The sequence below is a fragment of the Sitophilus oryzae genome, unplaced genomic scaffold (assembly GCF_002938485.1).
Source record: "Sitophilus oryzae breed Bouriz unplaced genomic scaffold, Soryzae_2.0 scaffold_1068_pilon_pilon, whole genome shotgun sequence".
Taxonomy (NCBI): Eukaryota; Metazoa; Arthropoda; class Insecta; order Coleoptera; family Curculionidae; genus Sitophilus; species Sitophilus oryzae.
Window position 1 is genome coordinate 103,672 of NW_022145691.1, and position 15,632 is coordinate 119,303.

General features: G+C 32.2%; 1 protein-coding gene across 1 annotated transcript; it reads right to left on the reverse strand.

Moving 5' to 3' along the window:
- Window positions 1–1,138: 1,138 nt before the first annotated feature.
- On the reverse strand, window positions 1,139–8,536 carry LOC115880134 (ferritin subunit-like). Its single transcript, XM_030897262.1, has 4 exons — window positions 8,250–8,536; window positions 3,846–4,123; window positions 1,466–1,603; window positions 1,139–1,383 (listed from the first exon to the last, which is right to left on the reverse strand). Exons 1-4 carry the CDS (start codon window positions 8,323–8,325, stop codon window positions 1,240–1,242), a joined length of 636 nt encoding a protein of 211 aa, XP_030753122.1. The 5' UTR covers window positions 8,326–8,536; the 3' UTR covers window positions 1,139–1,239.
- Between the last annotated feature and the right edge of the window lie 7,096 nt (window positions 8,537–15,632).

Genomic DNA, 15,632 nt, shown 5'->3' on the forward strand with positions numbered 1-15,632 from the left:
TAGAGCCGTTTTTTAAACGGGGGGCAAACTTGACCGTTCCCCCCATTTGTTACGAACAATAATTTTTAATCAAGGAGCCTTGGAAAAATAGATTTGATTGTCTAATGTTTTTCGTGTCTTATCCTGGCCGTTTAAAAGATGCCCAAATCGTATTTTTGATCATGTCTCAATTATTTCAAATGGAACAAGTATGGCTCGTTAGCATATTTGGAAAAAGCATTTTTTACGAATAATTTGATACCACACACTTGGTATTTCGAGTCAAGTTGTGGTTATGAACCGCATATTGCCATTTCAAATAAACCATAAATATGCGAAAATGTCAAAAGTGTGTCGTTTTCTATTGAATATATTAGAAAAATACCGAGGATGTCATTTAAAATTAAAAGTTGTAGTCATTTCCGGTGAGACAGGAAGTGACCAAAAACAATTGAATACGTCAATTAATCCTAATTTATGTCATATAACATACCAAATCTCGTTTTTTTATCTGACAAAATAAAAAAATTATAATAAGACGAGTCACTTTTGAGACGCACCCGGTATAACTGAATACTAAAACTTATGAGCAAGGTATTAACCCGTGACGAAACTTGGCATCTATTGAAGATGCCAGTATTGATAAGTTTTATGTCTTTGCCATTATGTGGAAATTCCCATACTTGAATTGTGCTAAAAATTATATTGTTTATTATACAAACGGCGTCTCTACCCAGGAGATTCCTTGTGTAGAATTCGGGCTTCCGACCAGTGTATTTCGTGGTGCTTGGCCGACAGAGATGGCCTACAATGCCTGATTTTATTGTTGCACCAGCACCTTTCTAAGTATATGTTCACTTTTTTTATTTCTCCAATATATTACTCACCGCATTCACAAGATACCATAGATGCCCTTTTACTTTTGTTTTTAATCTTCTCGAGTTTTTTTTAGATACTTCTTAGAATAGTTCCAGCCTTAAAAATAGTTTGAATGTCAAATTTTTGGCTATTCGCCTGATCTATTTTGATTACCTATCTTTCAAATACCAAATACGAAATCATCATGAAAAAAAAGCATCTTTCTTAAGTTTTAAAAAATTTACTATTTTAACATATTATAGATACAAAAATTAAAAGGATTCGACAAAAAAACACAACACATTATTCTAGTAGACTTTATTTAACATCTAGGTATTTTTTATCATAAGTGACATTAAAAAAAATATATGTTCTCTTCAAAATACAATTGACAAAAACTGTTTACAGCAATTCTTTGTCGAACAGGTACTCGCCAAGAACTCCATGTCTATCCATCATTTTCTCCAAGGTGGACAGTTTACCAGCGAGGTCTCTTTGTCCCTTGTATTGCTCAGTTAGGAACTCTGCCGTCAAGTAATCCACCAACTAAAAAAATGTCCTCAATGAATATATATGTAATTTAGACAAATACAGTTATTGAAATAATAATAAGAGGAAAAAATCTTACGTGATAGTCATTGAATTGTTCGTCTTTTTCGCAAACTTCAATGATATTTCTGATCTTCTTCGTTACGGAAGCTTCCAGTTTCAAAGCATCGCTCAAAGCTGCTACACCATTGTCCCAGGTTGTCGTGGCAGGAACGAGCTATAATAGTAATTAATATACAGGATGTGTCAGGCTGAGCGTGCATTAGAAGATTCGAGAGAACTACAGTATCTAGATCGGAGATTTTTTGCACATCATTTGGAAATACCAGAAGTTGACAGCGACTTGCTTGTTTTAAATGAAAGTGAGAAAATTCTCTGAAAAAATTTTATGTGAATTTTGATACCAAATTTGGCTCTCAGCGGTCGGGTAAAGCGGGTGTGTGACCTAAGTAAATATATACAGGATGGGCCACTGAAAACTTACAATGGCTATAATGTTTAAACCGAAAAAGATATCAAAAAAATACCGTTTCTATAATATCGAGGGGGAAAACATATGACGTATTTTTTGAACCACCCCGACCTACCCCTTGGGCGGCACCCCTACTCACTTGAAAATCTTAAATAGCAACACCCCACTTGTGGCGCCTTTTTGGAAAGCCCATGAAAAATGCTAAACGATGATCATAAAGTTTTTAGGGTGAAATTGAAAAACTACCCCTTACACGAAAAATTAGGTGGACATTAATGAAAAAAAGTGATTCTTTCAGCATAAGTTACAAATTAGGACCCAATTAAGCTAAATGAGGCAAATAAGGTATTTTTCAAACCACCCCGACCCACCTCTAGGTGCCACCCCATCACTTCTAATTTTTCTATGTATTTTTTATTTTTTTGATATCTTTTTTGGTTTAAAAATTATAGCCAAGTTTTCAGTGGCCCACCCTGTATTATATTTCAGAAATCTACCGAAGGCTTAGCCCGATCCTGTCGTGTTAAGCCACACCCAAAATTCCAAACACACGTGCTTTGATTAAGGCTTGATTAAGGTTTGCAGAGCTTCAGCATTTGTCATAATCAAGAGCGATTTGTTACAAAACCATATAAATTATATTATCACTGTAATCACAAAACATTCCATATTGTACCGGAATTTTAAATTATGTCTCTATTTTGTTGATGTTTGGCCATCAAAATCTTAAAAAAAATAAGTTGTCTAAAAATGTGCTGCAATACAGATATAGTATAATCCTTTATCTTTAATTTCCTTCCTCATTTATGTAAAAATATAAAGAACAAGCGCTTTTCAACAAATTTTCACCTATAATTTTGTCACAAATTTTTCATTGTGAGACCCTGAGTCGTTCGTCGTTTTTCGATATATTAGTTGAGGTTAGGATAGAATTTTTGCTAGAACAAGGCTAGAACTATGAGTATAAGAAAAAACTAAGTCAAACTCAACCAGTTTTGTTGGTTTCAGTCATTTTTAAGCCCATCCAATATCGACAAACGACCGAATTCACCTCAAATTTCACTAAATCAAAGAACTGAATAATACACGATGCAAAAACAAACAACTGTCGGGATGGATTGTGGGAAATTTTTTTGCGCGGGCGTTTTAAATTCTCTGTATTACTGGGAGTGGCCAAGCTCATAAATATCCAGGTTATCCAGAAGATACCAACAGGATATTTTGTTGCCTTGACGTAATATATATATATATATCTATCTGTATGGTTTATTGCATTTTATGTAATATAAAAAGTAGTACATTATTTATTTTTCCTAAATATCTAGACGATATTGTTAGGATATTTTATTATCCTGAGCATGTTTGGATATCTCAGCTGGATGTACATTAGATATACGACAGAGATATCCATAGTATATTCTATTCTGAGACATCTACAGGATTTCGGGATGTCTGGAGGATATTCTATGAGATGATCTTATAATGGGACATTCCGACATTCTATGAATATCCTGCGGATATTGTGTGTTATATGGGTACCTTGTCAATTTTACATAAAACGTTAAATGCCGAACGCTCATTTTGCAACTTTTTCAGTGAAATGGACTCTTAAAAATTAAATTGTTCCAACGTGATATAATATTGGCCGTAGCTGTCATGGTATTGGGCATCATTTTACAGAGAATTTAAGTATGTAATAAAAATGGAGCTACCCATTTAATATAAGAAAGTTGCTAGCAACTTCCGGTATTTCCGGAAATGCTGCCATATTGAAAATATTTTTAAACGATAGATTTCGTTTTGAAACAATGATGTGAAAAGAAACCTCCGATCTAGATATCGTAGTTCTCTTTCGAATTCGAAGTAAGACAGTGGTATTTGTTTGTCATTTTCTTTTACAGGTATTTGTATTTTCTGTCCTTTTTCGGATGTGGTCTGTCAAAATATTTCCGGACTAGTTAGATAGACTTTATGTGTTTCAACTTACGTTTCTCTTAATGAGATCACTGACGTTCTCAGTCAATTCTCCCCTCATCAGCAGGTACTTGATGAACTCGATGGCGTGTCCTCGTTCTTCACTGGCTGCTTCGAAGAACAATTTTGCGAAGCCGGGCCTGTTGATTTGGTCCCTGGAGAAATGGGCACCCATGGCCATGTATTGCATGGCAGCTTTCAGTTCTTCGGTCACTTGATCGCGGACACTGTCCACGCAAGTTTTGGACATGTCGATCCATTCTTTGGGAACATCCGGAACCTTGTGGTCACCTAAAAAAAAAAAAATATTTTCCTATGAAAAGAAACAAGGATAGTTTCAAAAAAAACAGCACCACACAAGATAATTCGTAAAAAGAATTCTGGGTTATTCTGGGTTCATTACTTTCTAAATTTTTAATTACCAAGTATACCGGGTGCGTCTCAAAAGTGGCTCACCCCTATAACTTTTTTATTTTTTCGGATAAAAAAACGACATTTGGTGTGTTAGTATATGGTATAAATTAGGATCGATTGATGTATTCAATTGTTTTTGGTCACTTTCTGTTTCACCGGAAATGGCTACAACTTTTGATTTTTAAATAGCACCTTCGGTATTTTTTTACTTAATGCGATAAAAAATGATAATCTGAATACAGCGACGTATCATATGTCAACTTTTGGCATTTTCTCATATGGTTTATTTGAAATTATTGTATTGTAACATGCGGTTCAGAACGACAATTTTACTCGAAATATACCAAGTGTGTGGTACCAAATTATTCGTAAAGAAATGCTTTTTCCAAATATGCTAATGAGTTACCCTCGTTCCATTTGAAAAAAATTGAGATATGATTAAAAATACAATTTGGGCATCTTTTAACCGGCCAGAACAAGACACGAAAAACACTAGACGATCAAATCTATTTTCCAAGGCTCCTTGATTAAAAATTAGTGTTTTAATACAGCCATGGTAGTCTAGATTGAAATTTAAAAATTCTAAATACGTATTTAATACCCTTGTTTATATATTCTTAAAGTTGTTCAACCGACAAAATGTGCTGCCAACTGGAGGACAAATCGTGAACCTTTCGGGGCGGAGTCAAAAATATCGATTATTTTCGTTATTTTCCTCAGAGTAATGTAATAATATAGCCCCGGGCTTCTGCGAACTTTAATAGTGATCAGCTGATGAAGAAATTTAAACGAAACTTTTATTTTATTGTAAATTGTGGATTATTTTTGCCTGTTATTTTAAAAATTCTAAACCGTATTAACAAAGAAATTATTATTTCGATATGTTGGTACATTATTTATAATTTATGTTAATGCTAATTGCTGTTAATTAATATTTAAAAAAAAAGTTACATACCTAATTTAATTTGATTTAATGCAGGTTTATAAAAGAATTATTTCATTCTTAGATTATTTTATTCTAAATTGAGTGCTTTACGAATTTTACAATATTTTATTTTGAAAACATAAAACTTTTTACATTTTTGATGCCAACTAATTGGCATGGTATTATTGGTATGGGAATTAGCCAAGAAAGAAAAGAATTGGCTATAACTTGTAATTATTCGAAAAAAAACATGTTATACCTATATCGCTGAAAAGCTTAAAGAATGGCGCTCTTTATGAAGTTATGGCCAACTAGGGTTTCCATTTATAAAAAAACATAATGTTTGTGTCATATGTCAAAAATGACAGGCTTTAGAAAAAAAACAGAAAACACAAAGTCATTAGGTATGTGATTATCTACAACTTTTATCTGAAAACTTTTTGTCTAAAATACCGTATGATCGAATAAAATAATTAACCAAACAAAAAGAAAAAATAACCAAATTATCCCTTCACCTAATACTTAACTACAAAATGATAAACTATAAAAACACTACTAAACTAATTCTGGTATTCTACACTAAACATTATAATTAAACTTAATAAAATTAATCTAATTTTACACTACAACCACTACAACTACAAAGAAATAAGAATATTTTTTAAAACTAGAAGAAACAGAACTTCGATACGTCCGACCAGTATAATAGATCAAGCTGACAAAGAATATAAAAAAATGTGTATTCAGAAAGAAAAAATATCTCGAAAATTATCTGAACAAACAATTTTTTTTCTTATCAGTGAAAAGCATCGGCCTCGTCGGCCTTGCGGAATTTGGGGTATTTACAATGGTCGAATTGAATAATTACCAGCTTTTATAGCATATCTAATAGACAAAAAGTATCTGGTCGATTAGTGACCAATTGGCACAGTCCGAAAATTATCGATTTTTATTTTCTCTGTTTTTATTGGTCGCTTCAAAATTCAGAGTAACAAAAAATATTTTTCTGTAGTAAAAGACTGTGAAATACGCCCCGCCATCTGGTGCTTTACATCCATAAACGTCTTAGGTTGAGCTACTTTAAAAATTCATATACAAGGTTAATACGTATGCAGTCTATTCAGAGCGACATTTTCTATGGAATAAAGTAAAAACATACTGAGGAAAAAGTTGTAGTCATTTTTGGTGAAACAGGAAGTGACCGAAAACCGAATGCCTGAATTTATGTCACACACCAAATCTCGTTTCTTTATCTGAAAAAATAAAAGTTAGAGGGGTGAGCCATTTTTAAGACGCACCCGGTATTCAATTAAATAGTTTTTATTTTATTATTTTTAAATTGCCATTATCAATTAATTTATTAATATATTGTCGACATATTACTAGAAATATTTATACATTAAGATATTCTACAACAAAAATGTTCAACACTTATCTAGATATCATTATCTATATTCTAGAAGATTTTTTTTTCATTTATCTATTGACATAACTTAAGAATACATTGATTAGCATGGCTTTAGTTATTTAAATACGCACTTCAATTATAAACAAATAAGAGTAAATAAGTTGATAATTACATTTTCTGTCATATCATCAGTGACCTCGCTTAGAATTTCTCGATCTGCTTTTCTATGTTATTAATAAATATTACATTGATTCTACTTTTCATTTAAGTTTTTATAGATAAATAATAATTATTTTTTCTGGTACTTTACATGAGGTCAGTTATTTAAAATAAATTTATATGGATAGCATTCAATTAAATTTTTGATGCAATGCCAAGAATTAGAATTAAAAATAAAGCGGGTCAAAGAAACAATGACAGACAAATATTATTATTGTGATCCTGATATACAGGGTGGTCCGAACTATATTCCGGAAACTTTGGCTGCATATTCTGTAGATAAAAATAAGTAAAAAAGTTCCTATAAATGTATGTCCTAAAATGCTTAGTTTCGGAGAAACAGGGTGTAGAAGTTTCATTTTAATTTCGATTTTTTCCAAATAATTTATGAAGCAACATCAATATTTGGATGAAAATTGGAGTCTGGTAGTTTTTTGACAAAGTTTTTTACTTACTACCTGTCGAGGATGCCGCCGAAGTTTCCGGAATACAGTTCTGACCACCCTGTAGATTTTGAAGATGATTATAATATTTTAATACAGAGATATAGAAAGATATAACCTAAAACGCTTTTCTCGGGATCATAAAAACTATAGAAAACTCTTATTATGGTATAGTTTCAACACTATTTTTTCTTTATGTAAACAAGTAATGATAGAAAAAATATATTAAAATTAAAGAAACTGTCAACTTTCCATAAAATTCATGCCTACTGGTGCTTCTATACTATTTTTTTTGCTAATGTTGCTATGTGTATTTATTTGTTAAGTTTAGTATAACAAAAATAGTATTGTTACTAATTTTTTCATTATGATTCATTATTAGTCTCCCTTATACCGTATGATTGAAAAAAAAATGGCGTCCAGTTGGCTTGGAAATGACGATCGATGACATTTCCCATATAATTTTACATATAAAATGACAGCGATCTTCACTTCATAGCCATCGCTGACGCAATTTTTATTTGATCATACGGTATTTACTATGCAAATATAAAGAACGTGCGATATAATATTATTTACAACCAAACTATATCGAAACGATTATGGTTTAAGAAAACAGTCGTGTGCAAAAGTAAAGTGTACAATAGTTATTCAAAAAATTCTAAAAGGAAAAAATCTAATTTTAGTTAAATTGAATTACAAACTATTAATTTATTTACGTACACAAAAATTCATAATTCCATTGAATTATCTCGAGTAAGATCCAAAAAAAAGCTTCGCCATAGTGCCCTTTGAAACGACAGTCTACGATTGTTTCTGACAGCAAATCTCTATATGTTATTTATTAAAAGTTACCTTAAATCTTATTAATTTTAATAAAATCTAGGGCTAATTTTTGAGTAAATTACACAAATTGGCATAGATTAACATTTCGAAGGGTACTCTGACATCTTTTTTTTTCGATTATATTGGCAAATACACACCAATAAAAAACAAAGCTATACATACACTGTAATTCTCCGGAAGTTGACACAAAAAATGATGCGACGACCAAAACAAAGATCTTCATGATTGCAGATGACATGTTTGATGACGTATTATTGGAAAAATAGTAGTTTTTTTCAAAACAAGAATGATTTATTGAGCACGTTGATAAGTCTGCCTTTACACACACTGGCGCAGAAGGTCGACTATTACTGAACTAACTTGGGATTCGATGCAGTACTTATTTGTTGTTTTTTCGGGGTACTACTGATAATTTTGCGCACCTATTTCATGGTGCGGAGCGCAAAGCGGCAGACTAGATGTGGCGATGTTTGTTTAAGTTTGTTATTGGTTATTTTTAATAATATGTTCTACAAGTTGACAAAATTTTGTTGTGTGCAATATTCGGTGTTGCCACACTTGCTCAATTTGTATTCTATTTAATTTATGTTTATTTGGCTCAACTTTCGTTTACCTGAAATCTGTTATATAAAAAGTGACTTTATATATGCGTTCTAGAAGGCGATAGGAGCACAAATATAGAAAAAATTTCCTGCGGAAATGCGTCATTTTCATTTTTCGGACTTTAGTATAGCCGAAATCTTCTTCTTCTTCTTCTTTTAGAAGGCGTATCGCCTGTTTAGTTCGGGTTTCCTCCTCGTCTAAGCAACTCTTGCGAGGTTGACTGCCAACTGTCTTGCCAACGTTTAGGTGGTCGTCCAGTAGGTCTTCTGCCATGGGGTACGTTGTTGCGAATTATTATGACCATTCTGTCGGGGCCCATTCTATTGACATGCTGGTTCCATTCTCTTCTTCTCTGCCTCATTCATCTGACAACGTCGTTTGTTTGGCACTTTTCTCTTATGTCTACATTTCTCTGTCTTTCTCTCAATGTGTATCCAGTTATCATTCTTAAGGTCTTCATTTCAGTAGTTCGTAGGATTCTCTTTGTTACTGATGTTTCAGCCCTGGTTTCCGCACCATATGTCATCACTGGTCGTATGCAGGTTTTGTATATTCTTGACTTACATTCTGTACTCAAATGTTTGTTTTTCCATATGGGATATTTAAGATGTCCTGATATTGCGGCAGCTTTATTGGCTTGTTTCCTTACTTCTTCTTCCAGGAATCCTGAGCTTGTAATTTTGCATCCGAGGTATTCGAATGACATTATCTGATCAATAGTTTTGTTTTTTATTACCAATTTGCACCGTAGAGGCTCCGTTGTAATGGTCATGCATTTGGTCTTATTTGTGGAAATCTGCATGTTAAGTTTTTCTGCCTGTCTGTAAAAAGCTTGTAGCATTCTTTGGAGGTCGTCCTCTGACTCTGCAATAAGTACTGCGTCTTCGGCATAGCATAATATGTTTACTTTATGCATTCCCATTCGATATCCTAATCCAGTATTCTTGACGGTTTTTATTACTTGATCCATGATTGTGTTGAATAACAGAGATCTGAGACTGTCGCCTTGGCGAATACCAGTTGTAGTTCGAAGATGCTGCGTTAAGGTAAAGTTTGTTCTTATTTGGGTTGTTGTGTTTGTGTTTAAGTCCTTGATAAGTTCTGTGAGTTCTTTCGAGACATTACTGCTTTCCAAGATGGTGATGATGTCTTTTAGTTGTACTCTATCAAAGGCCTTTGTTAAATCTATAAAACATAGATAGGCTGGAGAGTTATATTCTAAGGATTTGTCAACTAGTTGCCTGAGTATGAATAGTGCATCGGTAGTTGATCGGTTTCTTCGGAATCCTTGTTGTTCCTCGCTTATTGGCACTATTGAGGAGATTTTGTCCGCAATGATCTTAGTCAGAAGTTTTAGCGAGGTGCTCAGTAATGTTATTCCTCTATAGTTTGCTGGGTCTGTTTTATCTCCCTTTTTAAAAATGGGTATTGTTATACTTTGTTTCCATTCTTCTGGTATTTTCTTATGTTGTAATATAATGTTAAACAGTTTTGTGTATTCCTCTATGATAGCCGTGCCTGGTTTTTTTTCTATTACTGAAATCTGTTACATCAAAACTAGTCTTCGGGGTGTGTTTTAGACATTTTTCTAAACATAAAAACACAAAAAAGTGTCTGCGGAAATTTTTTATTTTTATTTTACGTAAAAAATGCTTTGAGTTTAGAATAGCCGAAATCAGTTACATGAAAAATGAACTTATATTTGTTTTATACGAGCCTTTACGAGCAAAGAAATACAAAAAAATTCCTGCGGAAATGTGTCAATGTCATTTTGTGCAGAATAGATAATATAGGTTCTTGTAAACTATTAGTACCTCGGAATGTTGCACTTATTCTTGTTTTTTTATTAAAGCTTTACGTAAATAGGGCTGATTCAAAACAAAAAATCATTGGATCATGCAGTTTTCTTTTATATTTTAATAGTTAACTGTGATTTTGCAAAAATATTATTAGATTGGTTAAGATTTGAGTTGCTTTGGTTAGCTTTTCTTTTTGGAGGGTGTTAAGCTGTGGTTTTTATATTTTAATAATTAACTGTGATTTTGTAAAAATATTATTAGATTTATTATTAGATTGGTTAGCATTTTAGACACTTTAAAAATTTTTTTTGGTTCAAAAGTGCTTCAAAAGTAATCTACATAATAATCCTGTCATCAGAAGCAAAAAACAAAAAGAATAAAGACTTTGTTTTAAAATTAATTTAAAATTTATACATTAAAAAAAATTTGAGCATTTAAATATATTTTCAGGGAGAATTGTTCAATACTTAATAATAAGTAGGTAGTTATATGACATTCAATTTTAATCAAAGTAACCTTTGGAAAAAAACAGGCTTGTGTTTAGTCATTTGACATACAAAATAATATCAAGGTTTCAAAAATGTATATCTACCTATTTTTAGTCAATTTCATCAATTTATATAAATAAAAATGGAGTAAAGTATTGAGTTTATTTGGTAATTTTTAGGGTTCCGGAGCTCAATACGAAAAAACGGAACCCTTATTAGAATGATATTCAGGTCTACAGTCTCTTGACGCTGTGAAAAAATCAAACTTCCAAGATAATTATGTAACAGATTATTTCCTTTATATTATTATTTATATTGTTAACAGATTATTTTCTATGTCCTTTACGGTTCAAGTCGATGTTTTCGGTTGTTAGTTTCGATAGAGGGTCTTTTTAACAGGAAGTAATAAAACAAACAACTTTCAAACGTGAATATTTTTAAATTCCCAAACTTATAGAAGGACAAAGCAAATAAACTGTAGAACTTAGAAGTAAATAGAAAAATTGTAAAGATAGACCTTAGATAAAGACGTTGGGACGTTGTAAAACCAATAACCACCCTTGATAACATGTTTAACTATCGCCGGATGTTTGTAAAGGATCTGGGAACTTTAGAAAAGCACGTACCTAGATGTAAGTGGCGCTAAACGAGGATTGAATACGTAAAATGGTCATAGTACTGCCATCTAACAACGGGAAGTCGAACCAACTTGGTTTGAAGGGCGGTGTCAAGCTGACCAATCAAACAAAGAACAGTACCTTTAGGGATGATGCATCACCGTTCAACCCTGTAATGTTGGAACCTCGGGGCTGTTTTTAGGCAGAAAAGTTAGTTCGGTTCGAGTTTCGAAAAGGCACGGTTCTCCCTCGGGTTCGCGAAGCTCGGTAACGTTCACGATGTGACCCCCTGTAGTTTTTAAGTCTGGTGTCTGCTAATAGTTATGTTTTTAAGTCCTTTTGTCAAATATTCTTAATTTCTGTTTTATTCTTCTTTAAAATTATTTTAATGTGTTGTAGCAAGATTTAGTAATGAAAGGTTTAATTGATTATATAATTATCATATTTTTCAATAAAAGTAGACGCCAGACAATTTTCTTGTATTTTTTCCATCTTTTTTTTTTATTCTGAGTAATAATAAGTAACTTAATTTTTTACATATATTTTCTTTTTGTTCTTCATTTTTTTCTTTAATATTAAATTTAAATGTTTTCTGAAAACTCGGCAGTTTTATTTCTATAGTAAAAATATTCAAGAGTGTTTTAAGAGTATATTAAGATCCTTATGAACGGGCAGAATATCTCCAGAGCAGTCCAGAAAAGTCTCGAGAAATGAGCTACAGATTTACAGACAGAGGTTGGGCCTCAATTAAGGTAAGTTATAGTAGATTTGTGTAACTAACATCATCAAGACAAGGCATTAAACATACGCCCCAAAGAGTCGGTGTACTTTTTATCCAAGTTTGCCTTCCGCTCAACTTAATTGTTTTTTTATAATTATAAAATAGTCACGCTATCCATAACAAAAAATGATGAATCTGAAAAGATTTGTCACAATTAATCTATTCCCTTTTGTTTCAGTCGAAAAAGTCGATGCTAAGAGAGGAAGAATAGGTACATTTTAGTATTTACCATAATATCCCATATAGACACTCCAAAGACATCATTTGGACACCTGTCAATAAGTAGTAATAGTTAATTTAAAATTTAACTTTAATACAAGAATTTTTATCCAAATTTTTACCATACATTCCTCTAACAGATGGTATATGTAGACAAAGTATTGTATGCTAATTTATTAATGCTTGCGTGTAGAAAAAATAAATATTCATATATTACTGTAAACATTTTTCATTACAGTAACAATAAAAAGTACTAAGTACTTACAGTAACACTAAAGTACTCTAATGACAACTGAAATATATTTTTGATGTTTTTCTATGAATTTTTGGATAGTTGCTTCAATTAAGTAGAATACTCATTTTGATATAATTTAGATAATATATTTTCCATTTCCTATTTCCTATTCGCATCTTTTGCCCCGTCATAATATACAGGGTGGTCGGAACTCGGGACTGTATTCTGGAAACTTCGGCAGCATATTCTGCAGATAAAAATAAGTAAAAAAGTTCGTATAAATGCATATTCAAAAATGCTTAGTTTCGGAGATATAGGAAGTTAGTAGAAGTTTCATTGTATTTCGATTTTTTCCAAATAATTTATGAAGTATCGTCAATATTTGGATAAATATTGGTGTCTGGGAATTTTTTTGACATGAGAAATTTGATTTTGATGCCAATATGACTCCACATACATATTTTAACTGGTTTGAAGAGTAATAACTTTTTGTCCTGTATAAAAATTCTGAGTGAAAAAATCTACATTTCCGTGATTTTTTACGTAAAAAATGTCTCTTGGTAAAAATCGCTACGAGCAATCGTTCTCAAGATATTTAGAATGGAAATAGGGTGAATACATGTCATTATTGACAAAAAATAAACGAAATGTAGAGTAGATAGTTATTTGACTGAAATGATAAATTTGGGAACTTTTTATTTTTTTAATCATAAATTTTTCCTCGAAATCCTTCGAAAAATTTATGATAAAACAGTTTATTTAGGTTAGGTTGCAGTATTGTATTGATAATTTCAATATCAAATATCTCGAGAACCATTAATACTAGCAGTTTTTACCAAGAGACCTTTTTTACGTAAACGTCTTAATGAATATTTTTTTATTCAGTAGTTTTATACAAGTACCGACGAAAAGTTATTACTCCTCAAACCAGTTAAAAAAATATGTAGATGGCGCCCTCTACAAGTTGAGGAGTCATGTTACTTCAGAAATTATTTGAAAAAAAAAATGAAATTTCTACACCCTGTATCTCCGAAGCTAAGCATTTCGGACATACATTAATACTAACTTTTTTACTTGCAGAATATGCCGCCGAAGTTTCCGGAATATAGTTCAGACCACCCTGTAAGGTGTATGGACCAACTCTCATACAAGGCCCATCAATGCCATTCATAGGCCCAGAAACCTTGTGAGTGTTTTTATTTTGCTGTTGTAACACCAAAGGTTCCAACCCCAATAGTACGTTGATATTAGCATATTTAGAAAAAAAAAATTATAAAGTTTTGATATGTTGAGGTTATACGTACTAAAAGGAGAATTTTTAAAATCAAAAGAGTTCCTAACTGTAAAGTGTGAGCTTCACCGCCAAAAACCACCCCCAATACGCACTGCCGTGGTTTTTCTCGTGTTTCTCGAAAACCATTAGTCGCACAGAAAATTGTATTCTTATCAAAACTATTCCTTATAAAATTTGCTACAAAAAAGGTTCTATTCATTATTTATATTTATCCAATGCATTTCGAGCAATAACCGTTTGAAAAATGGAGTACAAAAAAAATTCAGGTCGGCTTTCAAATTATAGACTCCTAAGCTACTTTAACGTGCTAAATATACACGCTACAGATATAATACTGTATAATATAAACAAAAACATTGCCTATCCCATACTAAACTAACATTCCTACTTTCATCTACATATTGTCATCGTCTATAGTTTCTAGAATGTGCTCAGTATTCGAACAATTTTGCCCACGACGGGTTCCGCACATAGTTGTACATTTCATGCAGGCTTTAATGCAACTGCATCTTTTTATACAATCTTGTTTGCTGAAGTTCAAATTATTCGTACTGCCATCAAAATATCTGAGAAAAATTAACAAGTTCTAGTCGTTGGCAAGATGTCAATCTTGTTGTTTTATTATCAGCACTTTCCCCCGACGAAAAAGACATTCTTTTTCTGAAAGAAGCCATAGGTAATGTAAAACAACGAATGTATAGTTCGAGAGACTTGCAATCATTCAGTATTATATATAATTTAAAAAAATCAATTTTATTTATTCACGTTATCACATCAGGATTTTTTGGAAAAGGAAAACAACACGTACAAATATTTAATAAAGAAAAAGACCTTGATAGTATCGTCGATATTTTTAACAACGCAAAGTCAACACCTGAAGAAATTGAAAAAGCTGGAGAGACGTTTATACTGAAATTATACAAACTTCAATCATCTGAAGGGGGCCTTGGTGAGCAAAGATACGCTTGTTTGAATAAGTTAGTTGGTCAAAAAACTATAAAACAGCATGGTATTTTATCAAAATTGCTCCCATCTGTTGCAGCTAGGTAACATTCCCGGAGAATATATCTTCAAGTACAAATATGGTAAGAACAACCTATAAAACTCGACCAGTAGTGGGGCTGGAAGAAAATCAACAATACCCTGTCACCAAGAGCGTAGATAAGGGGGGGGTACTGGGGGACAGTACCCCCCCCTGACGCTTGACGAGATACGAGAATTGAAATAGTCATTGACTATGAAAGGATTTTTTTAAATTAAAATCCGACATATAAGAACACTTTGTATGCTTTTAATTATGTTGATTTATCGTTTATAATATGTTCGACCTAATTAAAAGCATACAAAGTGTTCTTATTGGCCAGGACAGATTAGTGGGGTTAACTCTAATCAATATCCATAAAGATATTGAAATAAATGTTGATGCTGTAATTGATAGGTTTTCCAAACAGCGTACTAGAAAACTTGATTTTGTTTTGTAGTTTTATTTATAGTTTATAGTTTTTATAG

Excerpts from the sequence above, each read along its gene's own strand:
- LOC115880134 (XM_030897262.1), bottom strand. The coding sequence starts at position 8,325 with ATGTCATCTGCAATCATGAAGATCTTTGTTTTGGTCGTCGCATCATTT. Across the intron at positions 4,124-8,249 it reads AACTTCCGGAGAATTACAGT|GTGACCACAAGGTTCCGGAT; the intron begins GTATGTATAGCT and ends TTTTTTTTTTAG. Across the intron at positions 1,384-1,465 it reads AACAATTCAATGACTATCAC|TTGGTGGATTACTTGACGGC; the intron begins GTAAGATTTTTT and ends ACATTTTTTTAG.